Below are 26,542 nucleotides of genomic sequence, written 5' to 3'. Positions count from 1 at the left end.
TTTGTGCTTCAAGATCTGTAGCAACTGAGGTTTCTCCTTTCTTTCTGAGCCCCCAGATCTGTTCTTCTGAGCTTCCTCAGTCTGTAGAGATCACCCCCTTCACACTGCAAATGACCCAAGGAAGGAACTTGTGGAGGACTTCTCCTGGTTCCAGAGCAAGGGGACCGGGGCAGTGTCATGGCAAGTCCTAATGTCAGAATGGCTGGGTGGGATGAGGTAAAGGTAATGCTTTTGCTCACGACCAGCTTGGTGTCCTATTTCCCACAGTGGCCAGCAGCAGGTGGTAATTAGGGAAAGAATACAGAAGAGGACAAGCATGGAAACATGCTTTGCTGGTATTTCCTCTGAGCTTTAGGCTTTGTAAAAAGCTTTCTGAAAATATAAGTACACTGCTGTCAACTGATTATTCTTATCCATGTGCTTATTGACTCCTTCAAAGAAAAACTACAGATTTACAAACCAAGACTTAAAAATTTTATTGATACTTTGCTATTTTACTTATCCAGATGTCTTCTATTATTACAATTTAATTTCTTCATGAAGTCTTGAGTAACACCAGAGGCCCTTTACTACCACAGAGTCCATAAAAGCTTTCTGTGCAAAAAAAAGGAAAATTACTGGTGATCTAAACCAAGTCTAAGATGTTAAAGTTTTTTTTCAGAATTGCTTTCAGGCTCCTAATAAAGATGATATTTAATTACATCAATAAAGAATCTGTCAGCACTACTGAACTTCAAAATGAACAGCTGTAATTTTGGTGCTTGAAGAGACAGATGAGAAAGACCACAACAGCGTATTTAATACTCTATATTTAAGAAGAACTGAGTCTTTATAATCAACCAGTATTATGGCGGGTTACTAATAAAAATTAAGCAATTACATTTTATGCAGAGTGTGACTTACTTATATGGCCCTGGTTTCCTGCAACAGCATCAGCATCTCAGCACTGAACACAACTACCTTACTTCTGCACCCGTCCATCATGCAGCCAGCCTAGCTGATTACCTGGACTAATCATTCAGACTTCTGGAACAAAAATGAGACAGTTGCACTACACTGCAGTTAGGGTACTGTGCTACTAGAAAACCCACCTTTCTTCAGTAGCCTTGAGCTAGGAGCCATACCCAATGCACGACTTCAACATCAGATTAGCAGGAACTTGAGAGGCAAGTTCCATCATTGTTGAAATACCTGAATATTTCCTTTCATATTTAATAAGAAAACAGATCAAGGCTAGACAACAGTTTTTTATCCCTTCTATTCTCAGCATCACCTTTCCATTCACTGAGGTTTGTTGACCTTACTAAGGTTCATGGCTAAACCAGTACGCTCTATATATTTCCAACCTGGAATTAATATAATTCATTAATATTAGGACCTATAGTGGAGACCTATAGCTTTTGACTTCTGCAAAACACGGCGGCCTGTTTCCTTGATGAGAAGCACGTCACTAGTGCTTCACACTTAACCACTGTCAGACAAATCACTTAACAATTCCAAGTCTTGATCCTGAGGCACTGGAGTAAAAACCTTGGCAGATAACCATTAATTTCCTATCAAAACAGTTGTGTTTCTTTGGGATTTTGTACACAATATATGTACACAATATTTCATCCTCAGGTGAAATACGAGGAAGACAGTGAGATGTACCATTAGGCATTCTTAATGAAGCCTACAGAAGAGCCCATCAAAACAAATAAAAGGAAATTAATCAGAAGCAAATAGGATCTGTAAAGCTGTGTATGTGCATAGGTTCTCAATGATGTATACAGCATTGCAGCTAAATGCTGCTGAATGCAAGAGAGACAACATACTGCAAATCATTTCTGGGGAAAACTGTGACAGTAATCAGAGACAGGATACTAACGTGAGAGAGAGGCAAGAGTAAAGCTGCTAAATCTTAGGGGGAAAAACTAATGTGTATAGGATACAGTGTCTTAATTCAGAGATAATACAGTAATGGACAACCTTCAAATGATTTAGCTAGCTAGAAGCAATGTATTTGATTTTTCAGGATAAATTCTAGTAATTATCCCCAAAAGGACCGAGTGAGTAACTATCCACAGGTTTTCTACATGATATTATGGGAGCAAATGAATCAGGCATATGCTTGTGATGTGTTGCCAGTGGGGAGGGGGAAGGAGAGAGAGACCAGATGTTCCTTAAGAAGCAAGATTTCACAAGAAAGAAAAAGCAGGACTTCCTCCTAATAAGATCAACATACTCCTTCACTCCTTCTTGGGTTTGATTCAAAAGAAAATTTCAGGAATGTCCTGCGCAGATTTAGATGGCTCAGGAGAAGGTATGTACAAAAGGCTTTCATACACTTACTTTACTTAAGGAAAACAACCACAAAAACAGGTAGCAAAGAATGGAACAGAATTCACCCTTTTTCAGCTAACCCTTAATCCTAGAATGCACTGCCTAAGCAGGAGCAAGTAAAATAGAAAATCAGTAACTCTTATTATTAAGATTAAAATTGCAACCAGAAGGATCAGCTATTGTCGTTAGCTTTATTCTGGCTCCTGATGAATTCTGATGATAATTTTCGCCCATTTATCTAAAAAATATCACTGTACTTCAGACGGCATTCCTACTTGAACTGGCATTATGTGGCTGGTGATGAGCTGTCCTTATGTCTGCTTCTTCCAGGTGTCTGAGCAGAATCATTTTGTTCAGATCCATTAAAAAGATCCTTGTGTCTTACATACCTTCATGTCTAAAGGCTGCAACTCAAACTCATAACCTATAACTAAAAGTCATGATGCTTTCTGAATTGGAAACTGATCTTGTGCCAAATGAATATAATGGGAGCATGTGACAAGCAGTCGATTATGCCTTCAGACAGACAGAACCTGTTCATTATGTAGTCACTTCACTGATTATTAATGTGAGATTACCCCCCCCAAGGCTTCCCCTATGGCTTTCTAAAGTATGTGGATCTTGCTATAAATATGAGGGATACAGCTGGTCATGAGGTGGCAAGATACTGATCGCAAAGCAGACATTTTTTATGTTGATAATCTGAATCAATGCTTTGATTTGAAATCTCAGTTGTATTATAATTGCTTAGTCTTCACAAATGGTGTATGACAGAATTGAACTTTAACAACTCTAAGTATCCTACCAGAGGGACATTTTATGTTATTATGAACTGATCTGGCAATGGAAAAATGTTTATTGTGAATTGGAATCTGGTTCTGTTGTTTCTGAGCAAGTATCAGCAACCTCCTTACAGGGATACTGTACATTAACAACATGATAAGCATTTAATGACTCTTAAGGAAAGAATAGTTACAGTTACACTGCAAAAAAAAGCAAAAAAGGATTAAGACAAGACTGTTTGCCTAAGATTCAAATACCTGATGAATAATCAATTTTCTGATTACCTTTTGTAAGCATTTGTTTATCATTTGTATAACTTAGGCCTCTGTGGAAGATGGGACTAGCTAGTAAATACTACGGAGTCATCAATTATATCGTCAGTGTTTTCCACATTCAGTTTCAAAACACATGATGAAAGAACAAAATGTCAATGAGATGATGACATGAAGACAGGGAGACATCTGTGTCTACCCAAAATTAACTTTGTTCAGCTAGTGTTGTACATAGTGAGCATCCTTGAACTGCATGGGTGTCTGTATATACATGCACATGCATACATACCCCTCAGGGTCCATATTAATTTTCATAAAATTCCCAGAACAGAGCAGAATGTTTTGTCTATAATAAGCCACTATTGACCAAATAAGTATGAACTGAAGATCTGGAGGTCATTTCATGGTTATTTGATAAGGCAGCCTATATATAGAGCTGTGTAATTGCAGCTGAAACTAAAGTTCAGCCATAAACATGGAAAAGTCCCAGCATGATATGCATTTGTCCTCAAGGCCATATTTGAAAACCTCCTTGTTGATATCTTTGATAGTCTAACAAATGCTGATATGGTATGTTACTGTAGAGTGGACCATTTCGACATCTAAACATAAATATTATACTTTGGGAAAGTAAGAAAACTACAGATTTTGTTTCAGAATATACATTTTTGTAATGCTAATTCTGTCATTGCTTTTTGAAAAATACTTCTAGCATAAACGAGAGTTGGATAGTGACTATGTGATATAATTTTTCAGAGAAGATGTGTAACTGCAGACAACAAAGGTTGTTATTTACCTGACTCTCTGAAATTCAGGCCACATGCAGATGAAACTTGGTGCTTCCAAAAGTGTCAAAAAATTATGGCATGCTTTTGAAATCTGATCGAATTATTTTGTAGGATGAGGTTAAGCGTATTTTATGGAGTAAAATACACTCACTTTACATTCACTTCTATTGAGTTTCATATGCTTAGTATGCATTTTTGTAACTATGCTGCATATGCCAGTACAGGACACTTGTCAATCAATTTACAATTTTTTTTTTCTGTTTCAGTAATGTCCTAGATTTGATTGTATGTTTTATTTCTATGGTGTTTCTATCTTTACTATCTAATTTAAATTACGGTATCAAGATTTTTGAAATCTGGCTACAAAAAGTGCTTTCTCCTCAGAGGTTGAAAAGGACTTGTTGGGCTGGCTTGGATTAGGTTGGATACCAACCTAACAAACAAAACCATAACATTTATGTAACTACAGCCTATATCAGAACAGACGAAGCACAAACAGGTCAGATGTTGCAGTGGCATCTGACAGGAATGACTTGTCCTTTTGAAACTTTTTGGATTTGATAAGACAAAACCAAAACACAGTGAATGTTAAGGTACTTAAATATTCTGAAATTAAACCTTAGGTAGCCGTGCATAGGACTGCATGTTTTGAAGCTTAAATGCATTGTAGGGGGAGGCTGAGGTGCCCACGTCTAAGACAGCTATCCAAATGTTCTCCTCAGCCTGAAGAAACCTAATGTCTAGTTGTGGTACCTTTATTTTATACAGCTTCTACAAAAGGAAATGAAAGATTTACAGAGCCAGATTTGAAATACTAATAAAGTAAGAGTTCGACTCAGTTTTCTGCTGAGAAAGCAACTCGCACAAAAGAGAGGCTGTAATGGCTTCCTCTCTTTTTCGATGTTATTTCAAGAATAATCAGATACAAAACATAACCTATACTTGCAGTATCCCAGTCCAGAAGCAAGGACTGCCAAACTCCCTTGTTCCCCATGTTTATTCTGTCTTGTCCCTTCAATGTGACATTTTCTACTGAACAGTGAACAGCCTCAATGGTCAAGGTGGAGACTGACCCCCATTTCATTCTAATCTTATAGGGGGCTGGTTTGTAAAACCAGAATTATAACCCTACCTGCAGGTTTACCATTTCTGAAGCTAGTATGCAGATGATAGCTTCCTTCTTGCCGAGTGTCTAATCTGAAAAGAGGATGTGGTATTCTGAAACCAGTATGGACAGACACACCTAACCCACAGTTCTCTGTAAAGAACTTGTTTTAATCACACCCATTTACTTAGTGTCACCTACTGGTTATCTCTTTTCAACTTCTCCCAAATTTATAGTGACACTGAATTGCCCTTCTGAACCATCTGGACTGTCTTAATCACAAAAATAGATTTGTGCAACCATTTTTACTTCTAGAACTGTGTACTTCCATACGTCATCATTCAAATTAGTGGGTTAATAGGGCAATATGCCTGAGAATGTGGGAGTTCTGCATGCCTCAGTTCTAGTCCCTCCTTCAGGGACTGCATGTGCATTCTGCATTGTATTTAATCTTTACTGAAACAGCATTGGAAACAGACTGCAGTCTGTTTTTCTCTGTCTTACAAGTTTAGCTCTTTCACGAGGAAAAAACAATTCCTGAATTATTTTACATCAGTAAAAATAGACTTCATTAAAAATTAAGAGAGAGGTTAGGCTTTTATGCATGTTCTAATTCAAATCCCTATTTTAGCCGCTCATTATAGGTTTTGCAACCACATAAAAGGTAGGGTCTTGACCAGACATGGTAATTTAGAATACTTAACACAGGCATACAGCATCCTCATAGCATCAAATGAGAGTCAGTGTCTCCAGAATGAGTACGGAAGCTTAAATGACACATTTGGTTCAAACTGTCAAAATTACATACTTGCATATAGGTTGCCTATATACAAATGAACACTAATTCTGGCTGATTGCCAAATGACTAAAGTCAAGATTTTCACCTCAGAAAGCATGTACAAACCTTGTTTCTTACAAAATAAAATAGGGGGTTTGTGTTAGTGCTAGTTTACTTTTGCCTGCAGCTTGGTAGCTCTGGAAATTTGGCAAGATGTATATAGCAAGAGGCCCATATCCTGTACACCAGGCATGTGAACTGGCCAGGACCTAAGGAAGCTTGCACAGCATCGGCTGGCATTTTGCCTGGAATTAGTTGCTGCAATTTGCACTTATTTACACAAGCCACAGATCTGTTCCCAAACAAATGATAGGTCACTACCACTTGCTGTGGTTTTATCTTTTTTTTCCTTTGAAATACTTTTATGTATAATTCCATGTTAAGACCTTGGAAATATTCTTTCTTAATTGTGTCCTTTTCTATTTGACCAAAACTGATCCCTGTTCTCTCATCCCTACACCACCAGTTCTTTTAGGATGCAACTCAAGCAGCTCTCTGCCTGCTCTAGTTTGGGACTTTGGGATCTAGCTACAAGACCAGGTTGTGCCTTTATTTACGGCAACAGATTAGTACAATGTGTTATTAAGTGTTGCATCATAAATGCAGACATACTCTGTCAGACATTTCCGTAGCTACTGAAGGTGGTTTTGTCTGTAATACCAATATGAAGGCACCTCCACTTGTGCCACAGTTTCACTATCACTTTGAGCTAATATACACTGGCACTGAAGACAAAGAGGCTGGCCTGCAACTTCCTTCCTCCCTTTCCTCTCTTCTAGTCACTTCTATTCACTCTTCTATTGCTTTGCACAGGTGTTTACACACAACTTAATCACTTCTGGAGATCTAACTGGGGCTAATATTAACGCTACAAAAAAAAAAATAAACACACTTAGTTAGTTTTGACTGAACTAAAAGATACTTTTAAATGGATCAGCTTTACTGCATACTTCATTCACCTGCCAAATGAGTGCTGGTGCTCACAATGGTAGCATGGGAACAGGCAAAAGTGATTAAGAGCAGGTAGGACCAGCTCCTTCTTTTGGAGGGCCAGTTTTAAGTGATTGTAGAGTTACAGAGATGATACACTTGCTGCACTGATACCACAGGCCAGAAAATAACCCTAGGAGAGATCCTTGTACATTCAGAGATCAAAGACAAATTTATTACCCGCCCCCCCCGCCCCCCAGCAAAATCCTGTTGTTTCTAGACACTGAGGATATAAAGGCAGTATGATCAAGCTTCTGTAAAGCTGTTCAGGATCAATCTAAGTGTAAAAAATTATTATAAATATTGTAGAACATATTTATATTTGGGTTAGTTTTATGGCAAAAGGGACATAGCTTGCTTATGTACGAAGGGGTTATATTGTTCCTACCAATTAAAAAGTTGAGGAATGCTGCAAAGCTTTTCAGACAGAAATGTGGGCTATAATGTTAACTCTGAGTATATTAGATTTTATAAATGACACAGGATTAAGCCTGGTCAGTTTCCAGACCAAAGATGTCTGTCAAAAATCTTGCTATCATAGGTGTGGCACAACGAAGTAGAAACAGCATCTTAAAGCTCATAATTGTACTACTGGATGTTTGTGTTGAAGATGCCTGCTGAAGTAGTATAACTCTGACTATATTCTTCACAATGTAGTAATAATGTAATAATTGCATTTCCTCAATGCCTTGACATTTTATCAGTAGTCAATGAGTGTCACACATCTTAAAAAGAGTACTATTACCTTTTATGAGCACAGATACATAAATCTTGTTTTTACAGTTAAGACAGTTCAGTTGAAGAACTTGTTCTTCCTAAGTAAAAACACTGCTAAATGGATGCTTTTGAGTATGGGCAATGATTTTCAATACTATGAAAATCGCATTGCAGTAATAGGTGATCATTTTATACTTCAGTTAGACTATTTGTGAACAAAGCAGATGAAAGCAGCTAAAATGTAACAAATTCATAGTTATCAAAACATTTACCTTGAATACTTCATCAAAATGTTGGCTGAACCTGAATCTGTAGCCTCTATCACTGCAATATAATGATAAATGCTGCATAATAGGGGCTTGGAAGATAAAAGAACTACTTCAAACCACAGAGGAAATATATGCAGTCAATACAATAACAGAGGTGCATATGTGGCTAGAATACTGGTGGACAAGGCAGCTCAAAGTTTCAGAAGTGCTGAGCACCACAGTTGTAAACTCATGCCTGGTGCAAAGACGTGGGTAAATGTTGCCTAAAATAGAACCAACAGGGCAAAAGACCAACCATAACTTCTTCACAGCAGCAACACTGTAATGAAATGAAAACTAATTACAGTGTTTAGGGCAAGACAGATCTGGTAGGCAGAATAGTTTATATACTAAACATCTGGTGGTACTTAGACCATGCAGTGACTCTGTAGTTCCTGATTTATTAATTAGTCCTGGAACAGACAGATTACACATCCATTTCTACTGGCAGGTTTTGGGGGGAGGGAGGGAAGGAGAACTAATTCTGCTGAAAATTTCTTGTCCTGTTTCAGTGAAAAGGTTTTATTTGAAAAAAGTCTTGAACATCATTATCTCCTGAGCAGGAACTGATATAAGTAGTAGAAAGGTTGATTTGAGTGTACTGTTTACATCAAGTAGCCCTCAGAAATCAGCACTCCAAAATGCTGACGTTAAACTCTGATTTAATTGAGCAGCTGCTACGAGTGAATAGGAGTTGAGATAGCTCAGCACTCTGTTCCTCAGTTCTGCGTGTACACAATAGATTTGGCTCAACAAGAGCATTTTTTATTAAACAATGTTTTCATTTGCAGCTAGACGCAGCATATAATGGCATCATACTCTGATTAGAATATAAGCACATTAGGTTACAGTTCTGTGTTCTTAAGGTCTATGGCACAGGTAGTAAATATAATTATATGGCTGTTCTTCCAACCTCAGTACGTGCAGAATGAACATCGTAAGGCAGATCTTAATCATGAGAGTCAATGCCTTAGATATTTCTTTCTCTGTTAAAATGTTGGATCATGTTCTAACTTGTTTTTATTTCTTCAAACCTTAAAAGTTCCGAGAATTGTGAAGACAAAGACTGCGAGGGTACAAATGAACATCACAAATCAAACGACTTTTTCAAAAAGAAACATTTGTATACCTAGTAAGTTCTGCTGGAAGACTAAAGTGACGTCGTCAGTTCAAAGGTTGAATCAGGTGTGAACGCTGGCAAACTCTCAGAGGAGGACGGGGCACATGGCTGGGCTAGCGCAGCAAGGACGGTGGCATCCCAGATGGCAGGGAAGTCTGAGAGTGAGGGATCAGAAGCAGAACAGCAAAAACACACAGTGCCACAGCTGGTCTTGTTTTACAGTTACAGTGGTAAAACTTCTTAATATCCACAACTGGGAGAAGATTTAAAAGAGATTGCCTTGATTCTTGATTTTCATGCTTCTTAGTAAAGGGAAGCTGAGACACGAAAGTTAAAAGTTAATAGAAAGCTTTGCAGCACGTCATTGTAAAGCAGTGAGCTTTTACAAAATGTAACTAAAACCCCAAACAGTGGGTAAGTTCATAAAGATGTACAGGTGGCCGTGAGCCTGCCTGAGACTATAAGGAAGCAATGTCCCAAGTGTCCTGGTTACAGCGGTGGTAAGGAGACCCAGGTGGGCACCGCTGCTGTTCATGGCTGCCATGAAACCCCCTCATGGCCTACACCCCTAAAAGCCTTCTCCGGCAGCGGACGGGCCATCTTCTTGCAGCAGAGAGAAGCCTGGGAGGCCCGCCTCCCCCCCTCTGCGGCCTTGTGGAAAAACAAGGAACCTCTGAAGGATGCGGGGCGGTGAGGCAGCGGCGGGAGGAGCGTCCAGCCCAAGAGACGCTGCCCCTCCGCCGGAGGGCGGCCGCGGCCTGAGCGGCCCGCGCCCGCACAACCCCGCATCGCGCCACCCCGGCCCCGCGCGGCGCCCCGCGGGCCTGCCCCGGCCTCGGGCATGCCGGGGGGGGCGCGGCCGCAGACCCCCTCGGCGCCGCGGCCTCGGCTCTCGGGGCCAGCTCCGCGCGCGGCCCCCGGGTCGCGCCCATCCGCGCCCAGCGCCCGCGGCGGCGCCGCGGCCCCTTTAAATGGAGGCGGGGCCGAACCCCAAAGTTTGCACAAGTTGTGGGCTGAGGCCGGTGGCCGCGCGGAGCTGCGTGTCCGGCCCGGCCATGGGGTCCCCCGCCCGTTAGGAGCTTCCCGCTCCGTCCCGCCGCCATGGACTACCTCACTACCTTCACCGGCAAGGGCGGCCGCCTCCTGCGCGGCACCGCCAGCCGCCTCTGGGGGGCTGTGCCTGGCGGCCTCCGCCAGGTCCGCGTCCAGGACGGCCGGAGCCGCGGGGCACCGGGCCCCGCCGGGCCGGCGCCAGGTATCGGCGGGGAAGGGGCCGGCGCGTGCGGGTGGCGGCAGGGGCAGCGGCCGGGCAGGGGCCTCCCTGGGCGCTGGGGTGGGTTTCTCACCCCCTCTGATCTCCCTGGAGCGGAGCGAGCTCCGGGGGAAGCGAGAGCGTGGGGGAGCAGGAGGGGGAGAGGGTCCCTTCCCGGTGGGGAGCGGCCCGCGGCTGCCCTGCCGTGCCCGTGGCTCGCAGCCTTGCCGAGCCGTGGCAGGGAGAGCCGTAGCGGGCTGCTCCCCGCCGCTCCCGGGGCCGCGCCGTGGCGGCGGGGAGCGGTAGCCGAGGGAGGAGGCGGCGGTGGAAGACGGCGAAGGGAGGGCCGGCACATGGGCCACGGCCTGCCCCGCCGCCGTGCCGGGGCTGTTGCTGGCGCCTGCCTGAGCAGAGGCTGCGTCCCGAAGGGGTTGCCCCAGAAGACGGCTCTGATAACAAAACAACAACTTTGCTCTTGCTGCACGTCTTCCTGATTTCAGAGACGGTACTGGTACATTCACTTTCACTACACCCCCTCCCACGCACACACGCTTTCCTGGTACTTATTGACCAGGGTGAGGGAAAGCGACTGGAGGACAAACTCCTTGGATTGAGATCTCCTTTGTGTACAAAGTGGTTTCTGCCTCTCGTGTGCTCCTGGAGAACAGGCAAGTAGTACTTCAGAAGTAGGTTTGGTGATGGTAAAGGCAGAAGTGGTATGTCTGCCTTTCAGTGGTCAAACAGGTCAGTCAGGAGACAGTAAGTGACTCTCTTTCTCCTTTGTCTGGGAGTACGAGGGCTGCTTTTGTCACCCCCTTACTTGATAATGTCGTTGGGTTGTAAGGATGGATATTGTAACTTACTCCTCTCAAGTGAGCACTCAGATTGGTAAGAAATACCATGAAAACTGGAGGGATGGACAACGAATGTACACAGACTCTGTATGTGGAAGAGGACCAGCCAGTAAGGACTCTAGGGAGGTAATGCTATTGATTGGAGAGAAAAAACAAATCATGACGTAGCTAGTAAAAGCAGCATGGTTTAAGGACTGGTTGGAAAGAAGAAGACATATGAAGTTAAGTTTGTGAAAATGCTTTCTAAAAATCTGAAGAGCAGTATACAATGAATAGTAACTATTTTTTTTCTATTTCAAGAAGGTCTCTGCTAAGTGGATGATCCTATGTTTGTTGTAGTCTCTAGGGAACATTTGAGTCAGGCCTCTACTGAAAGGTAATATTAAAGACTATTAAGTTTCTTTGTTACTTTAGGTTATTTAGGAAGAGTAAAATAATTGGGTTTTTTATCAAGAGAAACGAGGTCTGCTACTTACTGTAGTAGGCATTCCTGTTGCCTTGCCTATGCGGTCTGTCAGATGATGTCTCCTTGTGTGTCTTGGATCACACTTCTTACACAGAAAGGACAATAGGTAACCAGCTATATTTACAGTGCCACTGTTTCTTTCTTTATTCCACCTCCCTCTCTCCCGAGACATACAGGGAGAGAAAGAGACAGCAACTTTTGCTTCAGCAGTGAGATGAAGTACCTTGAATAAGGCCTATACAAGCTCTTAAAGGCTTGTTGACAGAGATTACTTACACTATTTGCAGAAGCAAAATGGCAGTAAAACTCTTTAGGATCTTCTGGCCTTTTAATCAGTTACAAGGCCATGTGTTCAGCTGTTAGTCTAAAGTGTCTCCTGGGATACATGTCATTTCTTGGAGGGAGAAGCTCTTTATGAATATTCTTCCCCTCCTGTTCTGGGACAAAGGATTAACTTAAGATTGCATTATAATGCTTTTGGTTTTGCTCTGGCTTTGAGCAGGAGGTTTATTTCCTCGGGTACTTTCACGATGTAATACTTGTGTTAATGAAAAGTGACTGCAGTTCTGGAACACAGGGTGGGTTTCTGTCTATATAGAACTTGATCTGTCTTTTTGACAGAACCATGCTTTGGGTTTTTTCGTAACCTAGGCAAAGCACATCTCAGGAGGCAATTAGATCCTGGCCCTCCCATGCTGTCTTCTCCTTCACGGGGTTTCTGTCACTTATGGGCAGAAACAAATTCTTGTGACTAGAATTATTCTTCTGGCAAACATTTTGCTGACTTTCACAAACCGCCTGTGCCGTGGTAGTGGGTGCTCTGGAAGCTGTAACAGTGATTACAATACTTCAGTTGAAATCCAACTTCTGTTTTAATTAGAGATGGGTCCCCTGACATTAACTTAAACATTAATGGCAAATTCTAACTACTCCAAATGTTTAGTCTCTGTATGTGATGTTCTGGATCCAAGCTTACCTATTAATCTAGCTTTTTTCCTCACTTAAGACTTTCAGAAAGATCTTTTCAGTGTTCATTTTCTTTGCATGGTTCAGTTGTGACTATGCATTACTTCTTAAAAGAGCAGTTCTTCATAAATAACTTAAAACCCTATTTCCACATTTCTGAAACAAAACCTAACCATTTTTATTCTTAATTATTTTTAATTTCACTTTTACAATGAAGTATCTCAATTTTATTCATGTAATATTAGTAAATTTACATTTACTGTTTTCTTGTCTTTCTAAACAGTTGAATAGCTGCACTATAAGGTTTCCAAGTTCAGGGAGGCAAGTCTGGTCAAATACTGTACCTTAAATCACTGTTCTGAGCCTGTGTGCTTCTTCGGGTACATGCAGAACAGTTTATAGTATTTCTTAGCACGGAGAAAGGAGACGCTGGGAGACTGAGTAGTGCCATAGGAGGCTGTAAACCTGTTTAACCAGTTTACGTTGTGTCAGCAGCCAAGTCAGTGAAATAGCTTTAGAAAGGTATTTCGTCTTTTAATGATTGTGGTGGAGGATAAAAATGCAAGGAGAACCAGAAATTCTAGAGAAAGCATCTGGCTTTAGTAAAGGTGCTACCAATAATTTCAGACCGAAGAATTCCTTAAAAAAAAAAAAGGCTTTGTGGGCTTTGAAATATAACTTCTAAAGATAGTCTGTTGATAATCTCTAGAAAGAGCTAGTATGTATGTTTCTAGGTAAATCCAGGCCTTGAATACTTCAGCTAGAATGGAATGTAGCTTTCTTGTTTATTGGTATATATTGTAGGTGTTAGCATCTTGAAGTTGCATGCATTTTTATTTGCTTTAAGATGCAACTCAAGGCTTTAGGTAGTGTGTGATTAAGAATTATCTTTACTGCAGAATTAACTTGACTGTTCAGTTTAATTTGAGTCTCATCTGTACAAACCTCTTACTTAAATGAGCCAACAGCATGTCTCATAGTTTAGTATGCTGTTTGCTTTGTCTGCTGTCAAAGGGGGAGTGTGGCCAGCAGAGTGCGGGACATGGTTTTGCTTCTTTTCTGTGACACTGGTGAGGCCATACTTTGAACACACTCTTTGGTTTGCTGCACCACTGTTAAAGAAGGCTGCTGAGAAACTATAGAGAGTCCAGCCAGTACGTTTAGGGGCATAGGGCATATGACCTGTGAGGAGGGATTGAGGGAGCTGGGCTTTAGTCTTGCAAAGAGGAGACCAAGGCACCTTAGAGGCAATCTCATAGTGACCTACATCTACCTAAACAGGCATGCTCTTCTCAGTAATAAGAGCTGATAAAAGAAGGGGCAGCAGCCATGAGTTTTAGCTTGGGAGGTTCAAATTGGACGGTAGAAAAAACTTCACAAGGAGGGTGGCCCATCACTGGGACAGGTTACAGTTTTAAGCTGACCTAATTTGATGTTGACAATATTCCTGCTTCAAACCAGAGGCTGGAGTAGATGTACTCAAGAGTTTTCTTCCAGATAACACTTTTGATTTTGTGAGGCTGTGCTTCCATACCTGGCATATCATGCTTCTTCCCTCCTCAACATTTTCACCTCATTTCTGTTTGTGGTCACTTCATGGAGGGAGAAAATACACTGCACAGGCAGTCTTGACTTTCTTGACTTCCTGCAGTATGTCTCTCATTAAGTACAGAAATTAAAGAAATGGGAATCAGTCATTCAGAACTCCTTGTTCGGAGAATCCTCTTAACTAGTCTGTCAGGGAAATTGTTCTAGCTGCCTTCTATTAAAAGACCCTTTTTTTGTTTTTCTCTCTCAGGCTCAACTTCATTGTTCAGTTCTGAACCATGTGGCCTGTGGGTTTATTTACCATTTTTTTTTCTTATCAGCTTTTGAGTCTTGATAAGAGAACCACACACAGTATATCTGGTAAGGCATGTGGCCTGTCAGTCCTTTGTACTGTGGTGAAGGTAACAGTAGTGCATTAGAAAGGTAAACGTGCAGGGCCAATTTACAATACATTTGTTAAGCCCTGGTGTAGAAGTTAGTATCTTCCTCTCTAAAAGTCTGTCTCAGACTAAAGCAGACATAAGAATAAGGTAGGTTATTTCCTCGCTTCATCCTTATTCAGTACTTTACTTTTAAGAAATTAACAGGTGCATGATAAAGTATGAGAGAAGCTTCAAACTGGGGAGGCACAAATCTGCAAGTTTTCTTGTACACAGTGTTCCGGATGAAACACATGTGAAATGTACCCGCACCCTGTACAAAGACGCTAATGCTTCACTTTCATGTCTGAAAATACTTCAGTTGGTACAGGCATAAGAAGCAAATGTGATCTTGGAATGTATCAGGCTGGTGACTCAGTCATCTTGTGATATGTTAATGTATGCACAATCTTTTCTTCCGACTTATGCGCTACGAGTATATAGAAATTCTTGACTATTCCCTGGGTGTATGTGATGTTAAATGATCTTTTACTTCATGTTATGCTTCATACTATTACATCTCGCCCTGCTTTCTTTCTCCAGGCTTTCGGGCTACAGAATTCTTTGTGTGTCCTTTTGCCCAACCTTTGCTGTTGATTGTGTTTCCGAGTTTGTTTGCAGATATGCAATTGAACTGTTTTTAAAAACTAGTCCATTGGGAGCGCATTAATGTACCTGTCCATTCTGCTAGTTTCTATTTCACTCTCCCCTTCAGTGGATTTTTGACATAGTTTACAATTCTTGGTCCTTTTTTTACTGTTCAGTAGGATTCTGATATACTGGATGTTTTACTGAAGTTCAGTTTATATTGGTTTCAGTCATCTGATAGATTAGTTTATAATCTAAGTATGGTTTATTCTAGTAATCTGGTATCCTTTGACTATAGTGCATTTTTGTTTTAATGTGTCATGTTGTGTTTTTATCTTAATTTTTCTGGTTAATTCCCATTTCTAACATTTAACACAGTTTTGAAGCTGATGTTTTATTGAGAATCTGCATGCTCATGGCTGCCTTTCATCTTACTACATGGATGAATAATACTTTTCTGTTCATCAGTAAGCAACACAACCTCACTGTGTTATATGTGTGGATCTGCCTCTGGTTCGGTTTGGGGAGGCAAGGGAAGAGATGGCCTTAAAAACAGCTGAAAAACTAATTTTGGTGGTGGCCTTATGCATCTGCATTGCCAGCCAGAAAAATGTGGGAGGAATCATAGTTACAGATAACTCGAATTGCAACGGAGACTGTTTAGCCCTGCTTAAAGTAGGGAAGACTGTGACTTCAGGCTAGGTTTCTCAGTGCTTTAGCAGCTGGGCCTTAAACTTCCAAGGATGGAAACTGCGCAACTGCTCTGGGCAATTAGATTTTTACCTTTTTTCCAGTCAGAGGCTCTCATGTTTGCCCGTTATGTCTGTTGTCTTTTGTTTTCTTACAATACATCACTGAAGAGCCTGGCTCTGTCGTCTTGATACCTGTGGGTAAGTTATATAGAAGGTACAGGAAAGCTGCTGTTACAGTAACCATCTCCTTTTCAGGCTGGAGAAGCTCTCTTTTCTTAGCCTCTTCTCACAACCCTTGACTACCTTGGTGGCCCTTCACCAAAATGTTTTTTGTTTATTAATGCCTTTCTTATATTGAAAGGGACTGGGGGGGGGCGGGGATGGGATGGTGACACTAGAGCCAGTGTTCCAAAAGCAGTCTGAGTGCCAAGTTAAGGACAATAGCTGCTTCTCTCTGGTGCTCTGTCTGCTCACTATGCTGCTGAGGACACTGTTGGCCCTCCTTGCTGACAGGGCACACTGCTGGCTCATGTTGCCTAACGAAGACCCTCAGGGTTTTTTCAGCAGAGCCTGAAAGAGCAGAGCCTGGGCAGTGCCAGCCTGTACAAGACAAGCGGCTCTTCCTTCCTGTGCAGAGGACTGTTGTCCTGTTGAATTTCATAAGGTTCCTGTCACCCTGTTCTTCCAGCCCGTCCAGGTCCCTCTGAATGGCAACCCTGCCCTGAAGGATGTTGACTGATTCCCCCCCAGTTTGATGTCATCTGCAGACCTAATGCAATAAACCTGTACAGCAAGATGTTTACCGAAGCATTGGGTCTAACTTCACGTGCACAGTAGATCGGTTTGCATGTTAGCAGGGCAGTTGCAGTGCACAAGTCTGCTACGTCGTTAGGATAAACTAGCTGATTTTGAGCTCTTAGAAAAGCTAGGTACCATTGGCTTAAGTGTGATAAGGCAAAGTGTAAATTCTTAAAGCTGTCTAAGGATAACTTGATATCGCTGCTTGATGGTCAAACTGCTTATGGGGTATTGTGTAGACTTGAAGATGTACAACTAAATGGGCTTAAATATCTGAAAGAGAAGCACAATAACTACTGGAAAAGTTGACTTCCTTTGCTGTCTCAGTAGAGCAGTCATGATTTTTGCAAGTTTTCATTAATATATACATTTGGTCTGCAGAGAGGTTGTACAGTAGGTGAAAATTGCAGTTAAGTAGTCTCCAATGTATTAAACTGTATACATACATATTTTAGATGGAACAGGGAAGGAAGTGTATTGTTGTTAACACATACTATGGCATAATCTGAAAACTTGATGAAACATTTCTCTTTACCCTAAATGTGAAATCTTATTTTGGAAGAAAACCCATGTGATGCACATACCAGGAGTGTCACGCATGGAGCTTGCTTTATGTCTCCTAGCCATTTGGAGGAGTGGCCTGCCTTAAATTTGTTTCTATTGAACTGTTTTTCATCCTGAAATCACACATTTAATTATTTCTGCCTATGTGCTATGCAGCTGACTGGATAGCAGAAAAGAGGGCCATGTGTTAGGGGGATCACAAAATGAACTTGAATCAGTGCTGAATCTGTATTGCAGGAAAAACCTATTTTGATGTGTTTGAAATACTGATGCAGCATTAACAAGGTCTCGGATGCATTTAGTTTGGAGTTTTGCTTGAGAAAAATGCAAACAAAAGTGTGGAGAGCAGTGATAAGGATCAAGAGTTTTGAGAACATGACTTACTAGGAAGACACTATCGCGGAATAAGTAGCAGTTGCGCAGCAAGAGGAGACTAAAGGGGGCATGGTTTATGACACTGCCTTGGTCTGAAAAACTACCATTTGGGCTAGAAAATTGCAGGCTTGCATCTTGTAGGCTACTATTAGGGCCTCTTTGTTTCTGGTTCCTAAGACATTAGAAGATAACTGAAAATAATATTCCAGTAATTAGCATAAGCATATCTGACTGCAGGAGGGGGAGAAGGGTCAATGAGACAGTTGCTCTACTGAGATGTAGCCCCTGCTGTTAGGCACCCCAGGTCACTGAGCCTTATGGAATACAAAGATTTCCTACTTCAGTCTTTTTTTGTTTCTTTATGAATAGATTATCTAATTGTTATTGAGCGGAACTCATCAAATAAAGATGTAATATCTATGCTTCCTCTGTTTTATCAATTGGAAAGTTGTTTCATGTGCTGGTAAATAACAGCATACTTGAGAATACTTCAAAGACAGACTACTTTTCTTTCCTTACCTTCTTGTGAATCAGTTTTAAAAAGCTTTGCCCCATATGTGCTGCATTTTTTTAAGAACTGTGAAAAATTGTGTCCTAGACAAGCATTTAACAAGGCTGCTGCCTCTGCCTTTTTCTTAAATACATGTAAAATCCAATGCATAACTTGCAGCTCTCATTGGGGAGGGCGGCAGGTGGCAGATAAATCATCCTTTTTCTCATCTTCTTGACCATAATAAGCTCAGTTATTAATTGTAAGCAATTTGCATTAATTGTTGGCTTGTCCAGCTTACTTGCTTTATCTCAAAGGATACTTGTTTGGTTTATCAATTTATTCCCCTGGAAAAAGTGATCTATGTAATTTCTGTTAACATTGAAATGAATAGAAGATCAGCAGCTGAGAAACATTGCAAGTTATCATGCAGAAAAATAGTAAGGTAAAGGAAAACTTAATACATTTTGCTCTATGTAGAGCTTGAAGATACTCCTAAGCAGTTCTTAGCATGTATCACTGCATTGTTAATCACAATACAAATCTTGAGTTCTCTTTACCAGCTTTTATTGCCAGAAGTCCAAAGGATGTGCTGGAAGCATCAGCAAACAGAAAATTGAAGGTCTACAGTTCAGCTCAATGGCATACTAAGAAATGAGAAATGTCACTCTTGTCATGTCAATTTGAACTAGCAGTGCCACAAGAATATTTTCAGTCAACCAAAAAATTCAGTGGCACAGGGCCTTACAGAAGCAGCTAGTAGAACTCATGTATAAATGTTGGAATTTAACTTCAGTTGTCTTCAAATTACAGCTGAATAACGCCACTGACTATTACATATTTTAAGGTCAAAGCTGCCTCACTGAAAGCTGTATGCTCCTGAAACATAATGTTCCTAAAAACCCCTTTTTCTGTCTTGTATAAATATGTTGGAACAGTAAGTCATACTCTCTGGTTATGTTGATGATCATATGTAACTATTCTTACGCTACAGTCATTTAATCTTAAGTTTCTGTATGCATGCAACCAGCATTCAGCCTAAGTATTGGTCTGGTGTCATTTTGAACACTGCCTTCTGTATCTTTCTAGTTCTAGTCTTTTAAATCCTAGACAGTTGAAATATTTTCTTGTAATTTGTGGATCTGACATGTACTTTTTCACTTCAGTGTTTCAAGCTGTTGTGGAGGCCCAGTCCTGTGAAATGTCGTTCAGAATTAAAGCATCGACCTTGATGTTACAACAGGTCTGGTCTTGTTTCTGTCTAAAGAAGCACAGCTAGAGATCTAATAACCTAGTACCGCAGATCCCCTTGTTAAACAAGTTACTGCTGACTCTTGAGGTTGTGCGTAGCGTGGTCGGTGGTATCAGGTTTTTCTTCTACTGGTGGTCTGAGAACATCAGCTTTTGGTGGTCTCGCTGGCTTACTGCTGGCAGATGAGGTAGTGATTTTGTGTAACCTAACAGGAGGCGCTCACACGCAACAGAGTTATCATCAGGAAAATAATAAAATGAAAGGGTGAGATTGATTCCCGTTGGTGCTGAGGTCTTTTTGGACCACTTCATCCTAGGCTGGCAGTTGTTTCCATTTTTACATGCTTCCTAGAATACTAGGGGCACAAGGATGGTTGAAAGATTTAATTTCCTCTCAAAAATGGACCCTGCTCATTCAGCAAGAGATAGTTGGAGGCTTTGCAGTATGCCATCAGGGCGGTTGAATGCATGTCTCCCGTAGTCTGACCTATTTTCACAATTGAAATACCTCCTAGTTTTGTTTCCGAGACGTTAGGTGGAATGGACGGGTTCTGTACGAACAGACAGCTCAAGCACTCAGGCTGCGGGCAGAGGTGTGGCATTTGATAGCTATGCCTGGTGCTTGGCCAACTGGGTAGTCAGTGCGCATGTAGCTCAGCACTGCCTGCCTACATCTCTTCTTGACTCGGGGGACTTAGGTCACAGTAGGTTATGAAACACTTAAATCCTGCCTCCGTATAGCGAGGGGGAAATAAAGATATCATAGAGGGAAGGAATGACAGCGGGCACTGATGGAAAGGGTAGGAATTACTGTCTTAGGTATGGGAGGGGATGAGATTAAAAAAACTATGAAAAACTGCAGATTATAATCTCCTGGTGATTTTTGTGGTAGGAGTTCTGGCATCTGCTTCCTCCAAGGTGCCTCCAACAGGGACCTTCCTCCCCTACCCCTACCCCTGGCTGCTCTTACTTTCCTGAAGTTACCACAGTGCTCTGAAGTCTAAAGCACAGTAGGTCCTTCTGCCCTGAAGAACAAATAACTTTCTTTTCATCTTGTTGGCATAAGGAACAGAAGTGGTTATTTGTGCAAGACTTTATTCTACTGTTCAGTTACTGCAGAGGAAGAATATAACTTACTTTGACCTCTTTGAATGGCACCTGTCTGCGAACTCTTTAGACACTTATACTCAAGCTAGTAAGAAGAAAAAGCAAACTTAAATTTGGGTTAGGAAAAAACCCACAAACAACGTTGGGCTGGTATACAAATGAAGCATGTATATACATTTGTAGTATGGGGCTTCTCTATTTCTATCTAATAGTGGGGGAGGAGGTGGCGGAGGGGAAGAAGGTGTTTGTTCCACAATAGGAGTGCTCCATGTATAGATTATTAAGGCACATACGGGATTCTGAATGAGATCAGTCTTTCTTCAGCTGCATCCTTTGACTTTTGCTTAAGAGTTTTTGAACCAGACTGCTGTTGAAAGAAAAAGATTAGGTTGCTGGCAAAGCTTTGATATGGGCTGAAAAATTTGGAACAGCTACAGTCAAGTAGCTGTTGCAGTTTCTCAGTAGCTTGCAGAGGAGGCGCCTGTTGTGTTGCAAGGTCAAGTAGAAACTTTGGTAACAGAATATTTCAGAGAATCATTAAGGTTGGAAAAGACCTGTAAGATAGATCATCAAGTCCAACCATCAACCCAACACCACCATGCCTACTAAGACCTGGAAAAGGAGAATGTTGGTTACTGTTAGTCTACACACAGACTTCTAGTGTGTTTTATTCAGTACTGAGCTGGCTTAAATTTCTCTAGAGACATTTGTAGCATCTTTAAAAAGTATTAATATAATCAGAAGTAAGGGTTTCTTTTAGGTAACTTTTGAAAAGCTGCAGTTAGTAAATAAGAGAAGAAATACCTTTTAACGTATTGAATGAAGGTAGTAAGATGCAGAATTACAGTGTTTAGATTTTTCAGAATTTCTAGAAAGTTTATAAAAGTAGGCTTAAAGTCTTCACTGTCATTCATAGCTGTAAAAACTTACCATAATTAATACCATCTATAGATAAATTTTTGTCTTGTAGGTATGGGAACATTCTCCCTCAGACTTTTTTCAACATAGTAAGAAAAGTAGAATCAGTCCAATGTTTATTTCCTTATTATATAAAAAACACGCCGGGAGAGTACTTGCATTGAATCTGCTAGAAATCACTTTTATTGTTGCCCTCTGCAGCTTGCCCAGTATAGCAAATGTAAGGTATTTGCTCAGATTTTCTTAGTGTGTTTGTGTTGTTTTGTATCTTTTCACACTGCAGAACTTCCTGTGTATTTTGTGTTGGATTTTTTTCCCTCTCATATCTTGATAGTTTCAACTATCCATGTAGAATGGGGGAGGGAGGGGGGTGTAATGAAATTTGTGCAAGTATTTGTCTAGTCTCTTTTCCAGTGTTGCAGTCAGGATGCTAATGAAAAATAGTAATGCACAGAAGTTGCTGACAATTTATAGCAAGTTTCCTTAGTACCTCAGGTGAGGCTTAAATAGACGTACAGCATGTTTTCTCTTCTCAATCTAGCCATGCTAAAATATTTTAAAATAATATATTTTGTAAAGTTTGTTTTTTCTATTTAAGTTGGTTTGAAATATTTGCCTAAATATATAGAGTTATTTGAATGTGTCAAAACAGGAGTATAACTCATCCCATCGTAGCATGAGAACCCTACATCTCATTCATGTATTTTGGGCTTCTTAATAGTAGATATTTAACTGTTGAAGGTGGAGGCCTTGTGACAGAGACCTAACTTAAGAGATTCATCTCAAAAAATGCATGTGTGTATATAAATGGGTATGTTATAAAAACTACTTTTCTAGAGATGTAGAATTAAATGCTTTCTGTTGAATTATGTAAGTACACTGTTGCATTGTCTTTATGATAAATATCAAGCCAATTAGTATCAAAAAGTAGAGTATACTTCAGGTACAAATTGTTGTTGATTTGGCTTGTGAAATGGAGGTCATCAAAATACAATGCCCCAATAAAAAGGACAGTTCTCATGTTATTTATTTAGAATCTTTATTGTTTATGCATAGGCTGTACGTGTTTGCTACAGACAGGATAATTGCAAAGTTAAGCACTAATTCTCTTTGTTTTATAAAAAAGCTTTAAATACTCGGTATTTATCAAACAGCATTTAGACAAAAAATTTCAACTGATTAGATTGAACATACAGGTACTCTAGATCATCTCCCTTCTAGACAAAAGCAGACTGGGTATGATATAAAACCAATTAAACACAGTAGTTCCAGAAATGTTGCTTGCCTCCTGGGATCAATCTCCTATTTAGTTTTCCTTCATTAATGGCTTCCTGGATAGCAGCAAGTACTTACGAAGTTAATTGATTCCCAGTTATCAGTGGTTTATATTGGTCAAATTCTTAAAGCATTGCAGAGGAATGAAGTCGCTATTCTAGCAGCCGGTTGTCTGTTAAACAGAGTCACCGGGAGCAATCTGTGTAACTGGTGAATTAGATGTCTGCCCACGGGGCTGTAGTCAGCAGCCTGTGACAGTACTGAGAGAGGAAAATGAATTTAACACGCACGTTGCCTCAATTTTTTTCAGACACTGGCCAGAAGAAGACCCCAGACAAGAAAGATGGGCGACGAATGTCTTTTCAAAAGCCTAAAGGGACTATTGAATATTCTGTAAGTTACTGCTTTATTGTTAGAATGTCATTGCATAGCCAGAGCAGACTTAAAGTTTCATTACAAAATATAAGCAAAACAGTAATGTGCATTACCTTTAATCTTAAAATTCTGTGTATCTCATAGCTTATTTTGACAGGAATTAAATCTGGAATTAGCTAGTAGTACTTGAGTAATGCTTTTTTATTTGGCTTTTTTTTTCCTTAAGTTACTTTTTTCCTTCGGAAAAGCCAAGCTAATCAGTCTGACTAGTTCACTTTTAGGTAACTAGTTAGAAACAGTAAATAACATTAATTATAAAATCATGTGCAAGTTCTCTGCTTTCATACAGGGATTAATACATTATTAATAAACTGTTGACATCAGGAGAAATAACAGAATGAAGTTGGGGGGGGAGCTGTATCTTGATACTGACCTTCTGGCATTCTCCTAATAATTTTCATAGATCTATACCTTTTACTGTACAGATCTGTTTCTGCAGCAGTATCTGAAAATGGAGCCTTTCTCTGCCTGTTCTGTTCTTGAAATGACCCTCAAACTGTGCTGCAGTCAGCTTTTCACATTGTGGTTACTAAGGGAAACTGAAGTGAGAAGTATCTGTCTTGTGTTATATACTGGAAATATAATTAAGCCTATAAATAATGCTTATAGGGCTGACATTAAATAGGGAAAGTCTGTCACAGTTATCTTTGAATGCTTTTGAAGCTGGATATGATAAAATAAAAATGACAACTTTTATAAAGAGTTTTTACTTGACTCTTATTCCAAGAAAGAGAGATACAGGGGAGACTTAACTCTTAATGTTACATTAAGCCAAGCTGTGATATGGCTTAACTACTGAGAAGGCTGTAATAGTCATTTGGAGAGAGACAGGGCATGTGTGTATTGGAGCAAGAAGCACTTCATTAGTGTGGCTTATATTGTGAATTTGATTATCATTCTAGCCTATGCTAAAGACTTCCTTGAAGTTGAAATTCAGAAAAGAAATTTGTTCTGCTTAAGTTCTAGCAGCTGAAGAATGGTAAAGTAAATGTGACTGTTGTTTCTATGACATTAACCCCATTTTGTCTGAAATAATTGGAGAAAATGTTCAGATGTAACTCTGTAAAACTGGGGTTCCTCTTCAGTCAGTAAATCCCTTAACTTGTCTCTTGCCACTATGTGCATGCATTTACCTTGGTATGTAAGATTCCAGGCAAAGCTAAAGCACCAAGCTTTCCTTTTCTTAAATTAGTATGTTTGTGTCAAGTTGTCATGTGCCTCTGCAGGTTTTTGTGTTCCAGTAGGTGGGGTTTTAGTTGCAAAAATAACTTCCGTAACACATACTGAAGTATGTCTCATTTCCTTGTGAGTCAAAAAGGCGATTCACAAGAATCAAAGACTTTTCGTCTTTAAACTTAGTCCAGCTTCTAAAGGAGCTGCTTGTGTGTATGGAACATAGTGCATTTCAGCTTCACAAATGCAGTATTCTGTCTGGTCTTGCTGTTCCTCTCACTCGTGAAGTACTTGGGTAACATGAAATTTTCAGAGCTTCTGGTTATGTGTCATGCACATACGTCTTAACAAAATATACAGATCTAACCTTTAGGAATCAAGGTTATGTTCACTATATGTATAAGAGAGGTCTCGTAAGTAATAACAGTAGCAAATTATCACAATATTTATGACTTTATACCACGTGGAGAGATGAACTTATGTCTGGTTTCTGCCTTCATCCTACCACCTCTCAAAGCAACAACAAACGTGTGTGTGTATATATATACACACATACATATTTATATGTCTGCATGTGTTGCTGCTTTGAGAAGTAGTAGAAGGACAAAGGCAAAAGCCAGACTCCCCCCCAGTATTGTTGAAAACTTAGTGGAGTTCTTTGCTTTGTTTTTTTTAACAATAATTTAATGTGTTAGTTTTTCCAGTGGCTACATGGTTTTAGGAGGGAAGTGTTATTCGTATTCCTGAAGTTTAGAGTGAGATAGAATCTCACTTGATGCAAACTATGGGTTTTTAAGGTGAATACACTTTGTACCAGAAGTTTTAAAAAAAGACAATAATTACTTTGGGGACAAATAAACAATAAAATATATTTTCTGTTTAAACATAAAGCCAAAAGTTAATGTTAAAGTTTTTAACTAAAATTCCCAAAGCACATAAAAACTTGCAACTACTGTTCTGTATGTAGCTCCAGCGCGAAGATGTCAACAGATGTCGTACTAAGTGAAGGAAGCACGTCCTAAGCTTACCCAGGCTAGTAGGTTTAAAAGAATGTCACAAAGTTAATTTTTAGTGACTGCCTCTAAAGGATACAGAAAACTCTGGTTTATTTTCACTGTTACTGCTTAGTGAACAGATCTTTTTAAGTTAATATAGCCTCTCTTCTGAGTGTCAGTCAACAGATTAGATGGAAATTGATATTGGTGGTTATTTCAGAATTCACAGTTGGTGCTCCAAGCCAGTTGTTTTCCCCTTCTGCACACAGCTGATGCATGTGAACAGCTCTAATGACCAACAGAGCAGATAGTTTAGGTGAATTATTGTTGTTAGCTAGAACTCTTAGTCCTTCTTATGTTGTGAAAATAGTGGTTTTATGTTGCTTATTTGACATCATTATATTACTGTTGCATTAGAAATATTTTGTGTTGCATGTTGTACAGACACAACCAGTGTCTACCTATAGGTGTTAGAAGAGTCAGCTACAGATAAATAAAGGAGCATAAGCCAACAGTGTTGGCCAATGATCACCAGTGACACTAGCATGGTAGCAGTTGCATGACTTCAACAAAAGCCTTCTAACCCCTCCTCCTTTTGAGGAGAAAAAGGAAATAATTGTGGCTATTTACAGACAGTCTATGGCACTTGAGGAAAAAACTATACAGGAAAAGCACTTTTTGCTGGGAAAAAAAAAAATTACTAGTGAGCAACAGAAGCAGATGATGTGGTTTATCTCTGTTGGGAGGGTCCACTCTAAGACTTCCCTTTCCCCTGCCCCACTCTCTCTCTCCCCTTTAACTCTCTGGGGATCGAAGGCTGTGCTTTTCCCCTGAAATAGCAGATAAGCACTATAGCACACAGAGTATGTTGTCCAGTTAATGAGAAGAGCCTGATACCAATTAATGAAGGTCACACAAGCCTATAGTAGACCAGAGTCTTAAGACTAAGTTTTAGGCCAGACTCCTCAGTTTTGAACTGCTGGTCTTCCTGCATGTGATCTTTTCCCAGTTATTTAGTGGTAAGTCCAACATCTGAAAGCTGGGTCTTGATTCTTTTTTGTTTTAGTTAGAAACCAGTTAGATAAGTATACTGAGAACAAAACTACAGGGGCTTCTGAAGTCAGCTTTTTAAG

The 26,542-nt window shown here is 40.3% G+C and overlaps 1 protein-coding gene across 1 annotated transcript in view; it reads left to right on the top strand.

Annotated features, from left to right (window-relative positions):
• The window catches only part of OXR1 (oxidation resistance 1), a 257,761-nt gene that overhangs the window by 164,272 nt on the left and 66,947 nt on the right, over window positions 1–26,542 (top strand). The window contains exon 3 of the mRNA XM_059815903.1: window positions 23,117–23,199. Coding sequence (XP_059671886.1) covers window positions 23,117–23,199 — 83 coding nt within the window. The remainder of the gene's footprint in view (window positions 1–23,116; window positions 23,200–26,542) is intronic.

Source organism: Gavia stellata, chromosome 3 (assembly GCF_030936135.1).
Source record: "Gavia stellata isolate bGavSte3 chromosome 3, bGavSte3.hap2, whole genome shotgun sequence".
In the NCBI taxonomy this organism is placed as follows: domain Eukaryota; kingdom Metazoa; phylum Chordata; class Aves; order Gaviiformes; family Gaviidae; genus Gavia; species Gavia stellata.
The sequence above is the reverse complement of the archived record's forward strand: the minus strand, read 5'-3'. Positions and strand labels throughout refer to the sequence as shown.